At 37.4% G+C, this 14,974-nt stretch overlaps 2 protein-coding genes across 2 annotated transcripts; one reads left to right on the plus strand and one right to left on the minus strand.

Annotated features, from left to right (window-relative positions):
- Positions 1-267: 267 nt before the first annotated feature.
- On the plus strand, positions 268-3,827 carry LOC103954706 (probable 1-deoxy-D-xylulose-5-phosphate synthase 2, chloroplastic). The gene is made up of 10 exons (XM_009366530.3): positions 268-429; positions 603-764; positions 891-1,055; positions 1,186-1,336; positions 1,475-1,746; positions 1,839-2,112; positions 2,194-2,501; positions 2,607-2,888; positions 2,965-3,249; positions 3,349-3,827. The coding sequence occupies exons 1-10, from the start codon at positions 334-336 to the stop codon at positions 3,493-3,495; spliced, it is 2,142 nt and encodes a 713-aa protein (XP_009364805.1). The 5' UTR covers positions 268-333; the 3' UTR covers positions 3,496-3,827.
- A 444-nt stretch (positions 3,828-4,271) lies between these two features.
- Positions 4,272-8,534, minus strand: LOC103954705 (pentatricopeptide repeat-containing protein At5g65570). The gene has a single exon (XM_009366528.3). The coding sequence runs from the start codon at positions 6,660-6,662 to the stop codon at positions 4,515-4,517; it is 2,148 nt and encodes a 715-aa protein (XP_009364803.2). The 5' UTR covers positions 6,663-8,534; the 3' UTR covers positions 4,272-4,514.
- Positions 8,535-14,974: the final 6,440 nt, after the last annotated feature.

Raw genomic sequence — 14,974 nt, forward strand, 5'->3', positions numbered from 1 at the left:
TGTCACACTTAAAATTTCCCATTTATCCTTGGGTCTCAAATATGAAATTTTGGCGCTCAATTGTGGATTGTCGCCCAAATGAAATACGTAAGTACGTAGAGAAGGTTGTGGAGAGTAACTTTTGCAACTGTGCCGACCAGAAAATTTGGGTAGAATACTAGCAGTCATTTCAATTAAACGGAAACAGTAGAGCAACTGTATTATGTTTGCCACGTAGGTGCCTCTTCCGTTGCATCACCAACTATATAACCTTGTTTCTTGTCCCCTCTCCGTGTCTTCATAATTCTCCCAATCTCCTCTCCTCCTCCTCCTCCGAGCTGTGTTCGGTCAGCAATGGCAGTCTCCGGCGTATTCATTAGACCAAATCAGTACCTGTTTTCATGCCTCAATCCTCCAGCTCCAAAACTGAATCACAGTTGCAGGCAACAGGTTTAGTGGAATAATAATATTACATGTCAATATTATCGTGCTGTGTTCTTCTTCGCGTTTCCCTTTTGTTTTTTGCTTTCGTTTTCGGGTTTCGGATATATTCATGAATGGTTTCTTCTGATGCTTCAATGGTTTATTTTTTTATTTTTTTATTTTTTTATCATTTGTGGCAGCTTTGTGTTAAGGCTTCAGCTGGTAACTCAGATGGTGAGGACTGCAAGTTGATCAGAAAAGGAAAGGATGGATGGAAGATCGATTTCTCTGGTGAAAAACCGGGCACGCCATTGCTGGACACAGTCAATTACCCAGCTCACATGAAGAATCTCTCCACAGAGGTAGGCTGGCAACACAGATAATAAACTCACTTCTAAAACAACAGATCAAGTTACATATAATATAATTTCGTCACAAATGCCCTGTTTTCTTGTAGTGGTTGATTTCTACGCTATCATTTTCTACAGGATCTTGAACAACTAGCAGCAGAGCTGAGGGTAGATATTGTTTACAGTGTTTCACAGTCAGGTGGGCATCTCAGTTCAAGCTTAGGTGTGGTGGAGCTGACAGTGGCACTGCATCATGTGTTCAACACGCCCGACGACAAGATTATATGGGATGTTGGTCATCAGGTGCAAGAAATTAACATTCATTAATAATTTGATTGAAAAGAAAATACTGTTTTAACTTAGAGTAATTGATCGAAAGACGTTGAATTGTACCGATCTACTCAATAGTTCTGAGACGCAATTACTTGTGCAGGCGTATCCTCATAAAATTCTTACAGGAAGGAGGTCCAAGATGCACACAATTAGGAAAACTTCAGGTCTTGCCGGTTTCCCTAAGAGGGATGAGAGCGCTTATGATGCTTTCGGTGCAGGCCATAGTTCTACGAGCATTTCTGCTGGTTTAGGTACCTGTTTCTCACCTTAACCACCTCCCAACCCGAGAACCCCATTTCAATCTCGACTTTAAAATACAAGTCCAAGACAGTAAATGGATAATTTGCGAATTTCATCTGACTTTTGTTTCCTCGAAAACTTTATGACAGGCATGGCAGTGGCAAGAGACCTACTTGGGAAGAATAACAATATCATTTCAGTGATCGGAGATGGAGCCATGACGGCAGGGCAAGCATACGAAGCCATGAATAACGCAGGGTACCTTGATTCTAACCTGATCGTCATATTGAATGACAATAAGCAAGTCTCCTTACCCACCGCCACTCTTGATGGCCCTGCAAAGCCCGTTGGGGCCCTCAGCAGTGCTCTGACCAGGCTCCAAGCAAGCACCCAGTTCCGCAAACTTCGCGAGGCTGCAAAAGTAAACCTTTAATCTTGCAAATTGTGATTCTTCCTATTCTGACCTGTTCAACTTATTTAAAAAAACCTGACTATGAAAAATATCTTTCGAAGAGTATTACGAAGCAAATTGGAGGCCAAACACATGAAGTTGCAGCAAAAGTAGACGAGTACACAAGGGGAATGATAAGCGCTTCTGGATCCACTCTTTTTGAGGAGCTTGGGTTATATTATATCGGTCCAGTGGATGGGCATAATGTTGCAGACTTAGTCACTATTTTCCAGAGAGTGAAAGCCATGCCGGCCCCGGGGCCAGTTTTAATCCACATCATGACAGAGAAAGGAAAGGGCTATCCCCCAGCTGAGGCAGCAGCTGACAAAATGCACGGTATGAGTCAGAACTTTATGATCCCAGTGATCAGATAAGGAATCTTATGATGATCCTTATTTTATTTCCCTGTATTTTCAGGTGTTGTCAAGTTTGACCCACAAACCGGCAAGCAATTTAAGACCAAATCCCCTACACTTTCGTATACCCAGTACTTTGCTGAATCACTGATTAAGGAAGCTGAAATAGATGACAAGATTGTAGCCATTCATGCAGCAATGGGCGGTGGCACTGGTCTAAATTATTTCCAGAAGAAGTTTCCAGATCGTTGCTTTGATGTGGGGATCGCTGAGCAACACGCTGTTACATTTGCAGCTGGTTTGGCTGCAGAAGGTCTGAAGCCATTCTGTGCTATCTACTCATCATTCCTGCAACGAGGATATGATCAGGTGAGTTGATAGAAAGGAATGGTGATGTAGTTTACTTTTCAAATCTAAAGTTTTCGACAAAATCACTGCTTCATATGGCACTAATGATTTATAATGGGTATACAGGTGATTCACGATGTAGATCTTCAAAAACTACCTGTCCGCTTTGCAATGGATCGAGCTGGCTTGGTTGGTGCAGATGGGCCCACCCATTGTGGAGCATTTGATATCACATACATGGCTTGCTTGCCCAACATGGTGGTAATGGCTCCGTCTGATGAAGCTGAACTGATGAACATGGTCGCCACAGCAGCAGCCATAGATGACAGACCTAGCTGCTTCAGATTTCCAAGAGGCAATGGTATTGGAGCACTTCTCCCTGCTAATAACAAAGGAACCGCACTCGAGGTTAGTATTAAAATTCATAGTTATTAAGTGAGTATACAAAATAGATAGCTGAAATTCATTGACCAATATTGAACAGGTTGGTAAGGGAAGAATATTGATAGAAGGCAGTAGAGTAGCGATTTTGGGATATGGTTCCATAGTTCAACAATGTGTAAAAGCTGCAAACAACCTGAAAACCAGGGACATATCTGTTACAGTAGCCGATGCACGATTTTGCAAACCTCTGGATACCGAACTAATCAAGCAATTGGCTAGGGATCATGAAATTCTTATTACAGTGGAAGAAGGTTCAATCGGAGGTTTTGGATCTCATGTATCCCACTTCCTAAGTTTAAGTGGTATTCTAGATGGACCGCTCAAGGTACTATATTTCCTATTATTCTCATAACATCACTGATTTTTGTTCTTTTAGTCTCTTATCTCTTTGTCGACCCTAAAATTCTGGGATTTTTCTTTGCAGTTGAGAGCAATGGTACTCCCTGATAGATACATTGATCATGGAGCACCACAGGATCAGCTTGAAGAAGCAGGGCTGTCCTCGAGGCATATCTCAGCCACGGTATTATCTCTGTTGGGGAGGCCAAAAGAAGCTCTTCACTTCAAGTGAGTGCACAAGCGGACTTAATTTTGTTGCCATGGTAACTGTTCATAAAATTCGCAGCTTTGGCTATCTTGGTTTGAAAATAAACGAATGTCAAAAACCAAACTACACAGAGCATATTTGGGGTGCTCATGTATTATGGTACAAGACCCATTTAGGTATCAGATAGAACAATCAGTGCATAATTAGTGCTTATGTTGTTAGCAACTGTATTATATTGAAGGATGCATGGTGTGAAACTTGAAACAAACAGAAGAATTTTTTTCACGCAGAGAGTTCTTCACTCATGTACCCTACTGCTTATAAATGGGGTTCTTTAGTTTGAAAATTTAATCACATTTGGTGTGTGCAACATATGATTACTCTTCCGAAACTCATCTTTGCAGCTGTATAATCAATTGGCAATTGGCTAATCTCTACATTAAACAGCATTCTACAGAGGTCCTCACCCGCAATTAGCAGTGAAGACCAACCATGTGTACAAAATAATTGGTCTATAGCTTGAAATGCAACTGTTGATCAACTGACAACTAGTTAATTAGAAAACAAGGTTTAGGAATTTTGTCATCAATCCATAGGTGTAATACGCTCCTAGCAAACACATCGAGGATAGCAATTAAGTTTCATATCAATTTTGCTACAATTCTAGGATAGCAATTAAGTTTCATATTAATATTACTATTCCAACTAGGAACCATAAAGGTTTCATATCAGTTTTGCTATGTCAACTAGGAACCACAAATCATTTTGTAATTTAAGTACATACCTGATGTCCAGCATCCTTGAATGACTCAAATACTGAGAATATGTATTCATTCCAATCGATTCAAGAACGAGAGAAAGCACTAATGCCCTATCTAGGATGAAGATCAATCATGTGGGAGCAGCTTCCCACACAGGGAACTCAAAGTGATTAGTTACAGCCAATCAATCAGAAGACAAGATCAATAACCTTGCCAATCTAACAGTAAAATCGACAACTACACAATGGAGCCTTGTATACATCTGAATTGTATAATTTGTATTCACCAATAGTCTCCACAGGAACAAAATCCATCCTTAAAATGATGGAATCTCTTGGCATCCCGAGCAATTATTTCTCTCCCAACAACTTTGGTGACAAATTTTATCCAGGAATGACAGTCCCCACAGACTCTAAGGTTCTTATATATCCTGATAACAGTATCCTTATTACTACTCATCAACAGAGCAAAGGAAATAGCTAGCTTCTCACTGTGAGAGTGCAAAGACCTCTTCTTGTGCTCCTCATCCAAATCTTGCAACACAAATCTTGTATCAGGAATATAACCCAAAATTTTTACCCCGTCCGCCAAATTTTCTAACATTTCATTTATCTCTCTCAATCTTGGATGCGACAAATCTCCAGCCATGAAAGTATGAACCTCCCTGTCTACATCAACCCAACTCATTGCAGGATTCTTCTTGAATTTCATATCCCTCATTGTGCTTTTCATCCCAATGACTTGACTCCAATTACCAGTTGAAGCATAAACATTTGTCAACAGGATATGAGAACCCCCGTCACCTGGAGCAAGTTCAAGCATTTTATTAGAAGCTCTTTCTGCCATCTCGATCTCTCCGTGAAGTTTACATGCACTAATCAGTGTTCTCCATAATACCACATCTGGATTCCTGACTTGTTTCACTAGTGCTTCGGCCTCTTGAAGTCTCCCAGAACGCCCCAGCAAATCAACCATGCAAGCATAGTGATCTACTGTCAACTCAATATTATGATTATTCGTAACAGTAGCAAAGATTTGGCAGCCTTCTTGAACCAACCCTGAATTGTTGCATGCCAAGAGAACACTCAAAATTGTTACTTCATTTGGCTCAAGTCCCAAGTCTTTCATTCCATTGAAAAGTAGAAGTGCTTCATGTCCAAATCCATTCTGGGCATAACTATATATCATGGAGTTCATGGATACCACATCAATTTCGATTAAGTCATCAAAAACAGACCTTGCCATTTCTGTACTTCCACATTTCCCATACAAGTTAATAAGAGCAGCACCAGCATATATGTCTCTGTCCAATCCAAACTTTGTGACCATAGCATGGATTTGTTTTCCTTCAACGATCATAGCAAGGCTTGAGCATGCTTGAAGAGCACTAGATAATGTGAAAGAATTCGGAACTATTGAACTGCGGATCATTTTTCTGAACTTTGTCAAAGCCAACTCTTCTCTTCCATTTCTTACAAGACCCACAATAAGAGATGTCCAAGTTACCTGGTTTGGATTCAGAAACCCTTTAAAAACCCTTAGAGAATCATCAATCAATCCACATCTAGCATACATAGTTAGAAGTGATGTCTGTGAAGCTACAGCGAGTTCAGAACCCGACTTGATAGCAAGACCATGGACCACTTTACCATTAGATAAATCATCTAAATTCCCACAAGAGATCAAGATGCTAGCAAAAGTATATTCATTAGCCTTAATTCCTTCCTTGATCATGTTCCTGAAAACATCTAGAGCTTCGCCATCATCACCATGCTGAGAGTAACCAGCAATCAACGTTGTAAACAAAACAACATCCTTATCCACAACACGATTAGCCACCAACCGCCCATCTTTCATTCTCCCAAACTTCACGTACATGTCAACAAGAGCACTAGCAACAAACACGTTCGACACCTCCAGACCTAAAACCACTGCCAACCCATGAGCCCTCCGCCCTTCATTCACAAGTCCCAGATTACAAAAAGCCTTGAAAACGCTTGAAAACGTGAACTCATCTGGGAAAACTCCATCCAATACCATCTTCTCATACAAACCAATTGCTTCCTTACTTTTTTTACGGCCAACATAAGAAGATATCATCGAGTTCCATATGACAACGTGCCTCTCGGGCAATTCATCAAACAGTTCGCGTGCATAGCTAATGCTCCCACACTTCAAGCCCGCATCGACGAGCTTGTTGCCTACAGAGAGGTGAATGCAACCGGATTTGATCATATGGGTCTGAACAATTCCAACGTCCATCAAGGACCTTGTGTGTATGCATTGTTGAATCAGAGAAGAGTAAAACTCAGTGAAGGATTGAGAAGAAGATGTGAAGTTGTTGAGGTGGTTCAGTTGGCTTAGTCTTCTTGGTAAGTTCATTTCAAATGATATGAGCAAATTTGAAAGCCTGGGCAACCAAACAGCCATATTTACGGGTGCAAATTAAGACTCACTACCCGTACTTTCAAAGTTGGGGAAAATTAGTACTCATTTGAATAAAAATGAGATGGATTACTTTATGTGCTAATTATTTGAAAAAAATTGAATAAAGTGAATAGTGTTGCTACATTATTCTCTCAAATGAAAAAAATTATAAAAGGAGGTTCATCCGTTGATTGTAAACTCATAATTCAATATCAGAGAGAGAGAAGAGAAGAGGAAAGAAGAGAGATGTGGAAGAAATTACCAATGAGATGGGCTAGAAAGAGAAAAGCAAATAGTGAGAGTTATTATTGTACTCCTATTATTTCAGATAATGAGAGAAAGTAGTACTGCTAGCCCGAGGACGTAGGTACATTTGCCGAACCTCGTAAATATTGTGTCTTATTTACTTTATGTTCCATTGCACACATATCCTCAATTTCACAACTCATTATCAACAAGAAGATCTCTCATGTAGGTGAAAAAAACAACGCCATAAATCCGGTAAAGCACTACTACCTCCCACCTCTGTCGGCTAGAATCTCACAGATAAGAAAATCTTTTTACTTTATCTTCATACTTCTGTACGACTAATTTTCTTAAAGCAAATATACATTTGATTATATAACTATTATTATTAGCAACGAATGGCATGTGAAAAGAAAATAAGTGATTCAAAGTTAGGTGGCACAGGTCGACACAAAAGACAGTAGCTTAAGACTTGTACAAAAATCTCACCAGATTTCTTTTATTCAAAATTTAAAAGGTGGAAATCATGGTGCCATTAATTTAGGGAAAAAGAAAAGAAAATTTAGATGTACTAAACTGTTGACAAAAGAGGAAGAAGGGGAAGTATAGTAAGTTAATATTTACTTTTTCCTTATCATTGTTATTAATATGATTAGTGGAATAATCGCCCATCATACATTAATATATATGTGAATGATGCAGCACCATCGCCCTTCTTATAATAACAATTAGGGTAAATTATACAAAACTACCTCAATTATAGGTCGAATCACAATCTCATACCTCATGTATAAAACATTCAATGTCAAACCTCAACTCATGAATTCGTTGCATTGTCAGATTTCCGTTACATTTTCTGTTAATTTGGGTGTTAACTGATGACATGGTAGGAGCGAGGCTCACTGCTTCTCTAACTAGAGTAAAAAATTAATTTTTTTATTTTAGAATTTAACAACCGACCCCCAGGAATCATGCGTGAGGATAACAATTGTCCCCAAAAATCGTCCCCCTTCGTGGATGGTGGAAGTAATCGAGGCTGTGGGTGAGGTCAGTAGCCACCTACATCTGGGAGAGCCACGATGACAGGATGGTGTAGCTCAGGTTCTTCGGGTTGCGGAGGCAGTCGAAGAGGTTAGCACCGACAACAAATTCGTAGATGAGGTAAATGCTGCCTAGGAGCTTAATGCGGCTAGAGTAGTGGGATTTGGAGTTGAGGGAGAGGTGGCGCTCGAGGTCGGGGAGGGAGATGGGGAAGCCGGATTTGTGCTAGAAGATGACAGTACCTTTGGAGCGAAGGAAGCAGCGCTAGGAGGAGGAGGTGAAGGAGGAGGAGAGGCGGCGGTGTGAGAGGAAGTTAGAGGTGGCGGAGTGGATCTCGGAGAGGTCGTAGATTTGGGGGTTCTCGGGGAGGGAGGCGACGGAGGATAAGGTGGAGGATTTGAAGAAGTTGTACCTGAAGTTGTCATTGGTGCTGAAATTGGCGTAGGGATCATGAAATGAGAAGGGGACGATTTCTAAGGGGCAAGGAGGAGAGATTTTAATTTTTAATTGTTAAATTGTGTTTTGTTTTTTCAAAATTGTTAAATTATTAAGTAAATTAATCAAAAATTTTAATTGTTGAATAAAAAATAAAAATTTATTAATAATTAAATTTTTTTTTTTATTCCAATTGACAGAAAATTTAACGGAGGTCTGACATTGCAACAAATTCATAAGTTAAGGTATGACATTGCAATTTTTAAAACATGAGGTATGAGATTGTGATTCAACATATAGTTGAGGTAGTTTTGTGTAATTTACCCTAACAATTATTATCATTAAGTTTTTGATATTTATGTGAATGATGTTGAATTAAAACCTTTGTCACAAGCATTGCGTATTTAAAGCAATTTATGTATAGTGGCTGGAATTGCCGCCATCTGCTTTAATTTTCTTATTGCACTACATTTTTGTTATGATGAGTATATACAAGACCCGAAGTTCCTTGATCAAATTAGAACTTGAAGTTTCTTGATCCTCATCATATAAGATGATTGGACCTAAAGTTCCATCATATAAAAAGATCGGACCTAAAGTTCCTTGATCTCCATCATATAAAAAAGATCGGGTCTAAATTTCCTTGATCCTCATCACATAAAAAGATCGGACCCGAAATTCCTTGATCAAAAATCAAAGCCTGAAGTTTTTGAATCAACTAAGAGAGCAGCAGTTCCTTAACTAAATTAAAATGAGGGCTAGAAGTTCCTCGATTCATGTAAATGGTGACAATAAGTTCCTTAATCAATGTACAAATTAAGTATGGACATGAATTCCAAAAATATGAATCTAAAGGTTCTAATGATGTCAATGTCGAGAATAAATTTTGAGTACATATGTATAATGTTTTGACCTGAAGTTCAAAATATAAATAATGTGAAGAACTCGAAGTTCTAACACTTTTGTTTAGACATGTGTTTATATGGTATGAGTTAATTATCGCAAGTTCTGTTATACCACATTTTCTTCCTTTTGGAATAAGGAAATGGTGAACTTAATAAGAAAATGGAGAACGTAGCAAAACTCGATTTTGTTACCATCAACATCATAAGCAACAAATATTTTCATGGATTCATGAAGCCTGAGAATTCCTATGTAAGCATATGATTTTAGAAAACATCTTGGCTTAAAAGTTCATTGAATCATATTCATGGAACTAGAAGTTTTCATTGTTTCTTTATTGATTCATATTAATGGAACCAGAAGTTTCCGTAGTTTCATATATTTAACAAATTGAACTAAAAGTTTCGGGCATGTAAAAAACCAGAAGAAAGGGAACGTGTGTGTGTGTGTGTGTGTGTACGCACACGTGCATACATATGAGTTACAACTTCAAAAACAAACAAAACAAGAGGAGCCTTCACAGAGGTTGCTCATGTGAAACCTTGGTACTTGGCAATACCCTAGAAAAGGGAGGCACTAGAGACGGATCATGTGAAGCCTCAATAATTGGCAGAAGCCGAGAAGGGGAATGCACTAAAGATTGATCATGTGAAGCCTTAGTGGAAGGCACTTGAGATTGATCATGTGAAGCCTCTGTACTTGACAGAACTCTAGAAGGAAGAGACACCAGAGGTTGATCATTTGAAGCCTCATTACTTAGTAGAACTCCAGACGGTGGAAGCAATGGATGCCTTCAAAATAGAGCCACAATCCTCTGATGGTCAATTTGAATCTGACTTTCAGATTCCTGTAGTTGGTCGAGCTTTCTCTTCACACTCATTGAGTAATTATTTGCAAGTATGTGCAATTCACTATTCTTGTGCTTGACCCCTCTAATCTTTCGCCTAAGACTTACCACCTACCATTAATGATTCAACTTGGCGAGTTCGAGTAAGTAGATGTTGGCCTATGTTGGATATAGAACTCGTACATTAAATACTAAAAGCCAAAGAGTCTTGAACAACTAATTCATCAGACCTTTTTTAAAGTATTCTTTTGTCTTTGGGAGTGAGAAGGTTCTTAGCTACTATTGCAGCAGTTATACCATTCTTCATCACAGAGTCCCTTACCGTAAGAGGACCATTATAGGATAAGAAGGATGGGTGCCAAATATTGTACTGAAGAAGCACATATACATTTTCGACAACATTCAAATCAAACCAACGGTCAGATGGGCAAGCCATTTTCAAAAAAGATGAAAGAAAAAGAGGTCATATAAAGTACAATCTCATAAATACAACAAAAGCAATTTTCACGGTGGGCAACTTTTCGAGCGTGCTTTTGGATACAATTGATCCCTTTATAAAAGAAGAGGCAACATGACCACTTGTTCAAAAGCCAGATTTTCTTGAATTAATTTCATTGGCATTTCTTATTCGCATTCTCAGCTTTTCTGGATATCAAGGACAACTCTGCTAAAAATCTCTGACAAAGTTGAAACGCGTGGATTTTACTGTACCAACTACACCACTGTTGCCAACAAACGTGAAGGGGATGGTCCCAACAGCACCACTACCTACTATTTTTAGGAAATCCCTATATATGTCGACCTCTGTCCTCTATGGCAAGGCAGAGCTCCAAAATGTCTAACTTTTCTTCCTCGTCAAGAATACATCTTCAACCAAGTCTCACAAAATACTCAGTCTTCCTTCTATCTGAGAAAAACTTTTCAACCAAGTCCCTCAAAATGCCAAACTCATTTTTTGAGCAAGAAATTTGATCAAGAAGTTTTACAGTATCATCAAATCCCTCTACTTTTTTTCTTCAAGAACAAAAGTATCTCATATCTTTAGGATCGAAAGCAAAAATATCTCATATCATGTTTTTTCCTTGTCTTTTCCTTTTGCCCTTGCTCTTGCCTGCAAGAGATGGCAATTTTAACATTTCTTATGCCTGAAGCATGATCGATGTATAGGTTCTAATGATTCAACTCTCTAGAAGTGGAGATTAAAAATCTAAGCTCTATAACGCTCTACAGGAGGTTATGATCCAAACTCTCCAAACAATTCATTAAATAAGAGATAACTATCCTAGAAAAGACATGTAAAGCCCTTGAACAAGCAAGGATATCCAAAGTAATGAAATGTTATAAATATGCATGTGCACGCACGTGAGAATTATGGGATCACGAATTAGTGATAACCGATGTTAATTTTGGTTTTAGAGTAGCTACTACATTCATCAATGAGCTATGTTGATATTGAGCCACGTTTTTTTGTTCGTTGATAAAAAGAAAAATAATTGATCAGAATGGAGAAAGGTAATTCCATTACGATTTAGTAAGAATGTGGAAAAATAGACCTATAACAAAATCACCAAATGATGTTGAACCCAGAAGGTTACATATGGACATCTGTAATACATTGAAATATTTCACTCACATGATATATGACACACGGTTCCTAGTTGAAACCTGAAATTGTAATACACTCCTAGAAACATGATTTCTCATCATGAAACTTGTTAATTTCAATGAAGAATTTTATATATGCCTGAAGCATATCTCCATAAGCAAATCTCTCAAGTATGCATAGAAGCAAATTGCCTTGTATAAAATCCAAAGGAGAATGTGTCATGAAGTGTAGAAAATCCTTGAAGGGTTCAAATTGTTTAAGGTAAACCCTGCAAGGGTAAAACATAAATTATGTACTCAATACTAATAGATGGCATAAATTGCCTTAGTCAACACTATCATTATGATATTGTTACAACATACTAAATCTCTTGCAAGAGTTGATATTAGATTGGGCCTCCTGAAGAGTCTATAAAGATTATAAAGTTTTGAAATGAATATTGTCTCAAGTTGCAGATCAAACAATATACCAAAACGATTCTTATCCATCAAAATGTTTGTGATATTAAAAAACTATGTGGATTAAAGATCATGAGTTGAATGCTCAAATAATTAACCAATATTTAGACACTAAGAAAGATCATTCATCCTTGGGAGGGAAATAATGAATTGATACTTGGTCCAGAAGTACCATATCTTAGTGAAGTAAGTGCCTTAATATATTTAACATAATACATTAAATCATATGTATTTAACACAATACCAACATATGGGTATTAAAATGAAGTAAAGTTTATCTATTGATGTTTCCAAAAAATAATTGACTTGTGCTTATTCTATTCCATTGAAGTCACTAATAGTCATGGTCTTATTAAGCAAGCAAAATCTGAATATCTCTCTAGTCTGCATACAAATCGCTCTTAGAAAATATTTGCATTTACATATGGAAATAGATTGATTCTGCAATGATCAAGGAAGGGTTCATTGCTACATCTTCATATCTCTCAAAAATCATATATTCATGAAGCTAGTCATGAATGTATTTGGCTAATACTTGTGGCCCATTAAAATTTGAAGTGCATGCGAACCACCTTCAGAAGCAAACGCTCCAACTATCATGCATCGTATCATATTACATCAACTTAGTAATTAGTCAGATCTAAGAATTTGAAATCATGGGAAATACTTATCAGGGGGAGCATCAAAACAAATTAAGGTTTTAACGAGGTAACTGAATTTGACATATGGCCATCCAAGGGGAAGTGTTGCAATGTAATATGTGGATGGCCCACATGAATAGTTCTTTACCATTCATCTGAAGAAAAATCAGATGAATTACTATTTATGCACTATTTATTTGAAGAAACTTTATAGAGTGAATAGTGTTGCTACATTATTCTGTCAAATTAAAACCTCTATAAAAGGAGGTTCATTCGTTCATTGTAAACACACAATTCAATATCAAAGATAGAGAGAAGAGAAGAGGAAAGAAGAGAGATGTGGAAGAAATTACTAGTGAGCTGGGCTAGAAAGAGAGGAGAAAATAGTGAGAGTTATCATTATACTCCTATTATTTCAGATAATGAAAGAAAGTATTATTGTTGCCCCGAGGACATAGGCACACTTGTTGAACCTCGTAAATATTGTGTCTTATTTACTTTATGTTCCACTGCACACATATCCTCAATTTTACAACATGATTTACTTTTCCAGACACTTTTTTAGGGTAAATTATTTGCCCATCCGGTTTTATATTCAATTGTTATCTCATAAAACATTTTAATCTGATATATTTATTTGTTATTTCATTTCGATGTTCATACAACCATTAATTAATCCATTCAATTGGTCGTTTAGTGATGGGGTGACAAGCACAGAGCCCACATTTTGCTGATTTGGAGTATAAATTTGTACCACGTGGTTAATTTTTGGGGTTGTTCCTCCTCGCTCTCTCCTTCTTGTTCCCCCTAACCACCAAAATCATCACATACCCATTTCACTCACCGAATCTCTCAACCTCCACTCAAAGAGCAGAATCCATAATTTTGCTCTGCGTAAGCATAACCGCAACTTCGTTTCCCGTCACAAGCATCACCTTCGATTGCGAGATCAAGAAGAGGGTGCAAATCGTGGTCCAAAAATAGAATTCCATTGCGAGATCAAGAGATGGAAGTTTTAGAACCTCCCACCCCAAACAATGAAGACGAAAATGACGATGTCTTCTTCAATGCCCTTGACGAATTTCCCTTCTTCGACGAATCAAATCAATCCACGTCACTCCATCAGCAAAATGTGGGCTCCACGCTTGCCACGTCATCATTTAATGGCCAATTTAACGTTTTTTTATTTTTAAATTTATTATATTAGAAGACAGAGTTCGAGACTATTATAATAATTTAAGGGATGAGGAGTTTCGAACGCCAGACGCATTGGTAGAAAACCAACACTCTATCCACTGAGATATTAGATTGATTGACGATTGTATGACATTGAAAGAAACTAATAAGTTAAATATAAGATATTAAAATGTTTTAAATATGTTTGAGGTTGCAATTGAACACAAACTTGAGGGGACAAAATATAATTTTTGTAGTTAGATTGGATGGACTTGAACTCCTAACCTATACTAATCCTAATTTATTTATCTTACTCTCTCACTACTTGAGCCAACTTCGGAGATCTGTGTTTTATAATATTAAGCGATTAACCACAAATGTATGCAGGGACTCTCGAATTTTACTTAACCTTGTGTTTATTTAAAAGAAACTCGAGGAAGGACTATTTTCACTGTTTTGAAGTGACGCACTCATTAGTCGAATTAAAGGACATTTGAATGGAAAGTTCGATAAGGACATAGATTGATAACAAATATTACCACATTAGTATTATTAAAAGTATTTTGTTTTCACCTCGAGTAACATTGTCATGTGACCGACACTACCTAGATAATTTGTGCAACTTAGCCTTGTTTGTCTTTTTAGCTGGATATAACCAAACATGAGATACCTCAAAACAGATTATTTTTTTAGGAAAACTAACAAAAAATTCATAAAAAAACTCTAGTTTTAATATAAAAAAAATAAAAAAATAAAAAAACAAATCAAGATGTAGTGAATAATATCAAAAAAAGATAAAAATATGATTTTTCGTTAAAAGTGAACTATACCGAAAATGTTTTGTTAAAACTTCCTACTTTTTTCTTGAACATTAATCAAATGACTTCAATGCTACGTATCATACAATGCTACGGGTGTTTTAGCCAGTAGATTTAATTTTTTGAACTGTTTAGATCATCTAG

This window comes from the organism of the source record quoted next, unplaced genomic scaffold (assembly GCF_019419815.1).
Source record: "Pyrus x bretschneideri cultivar Hongxiangsu unplaced genomic scaffold, Pyrus_bretschneideri_v1 Contig18, whole genome shotgun sequence".
NCBI lineage: Eukaryota > Viridiplantae > Streptophyta > Magnoliopsida > Rosales > Rosaceae > Pyrus > Pyrus x bretschneideri.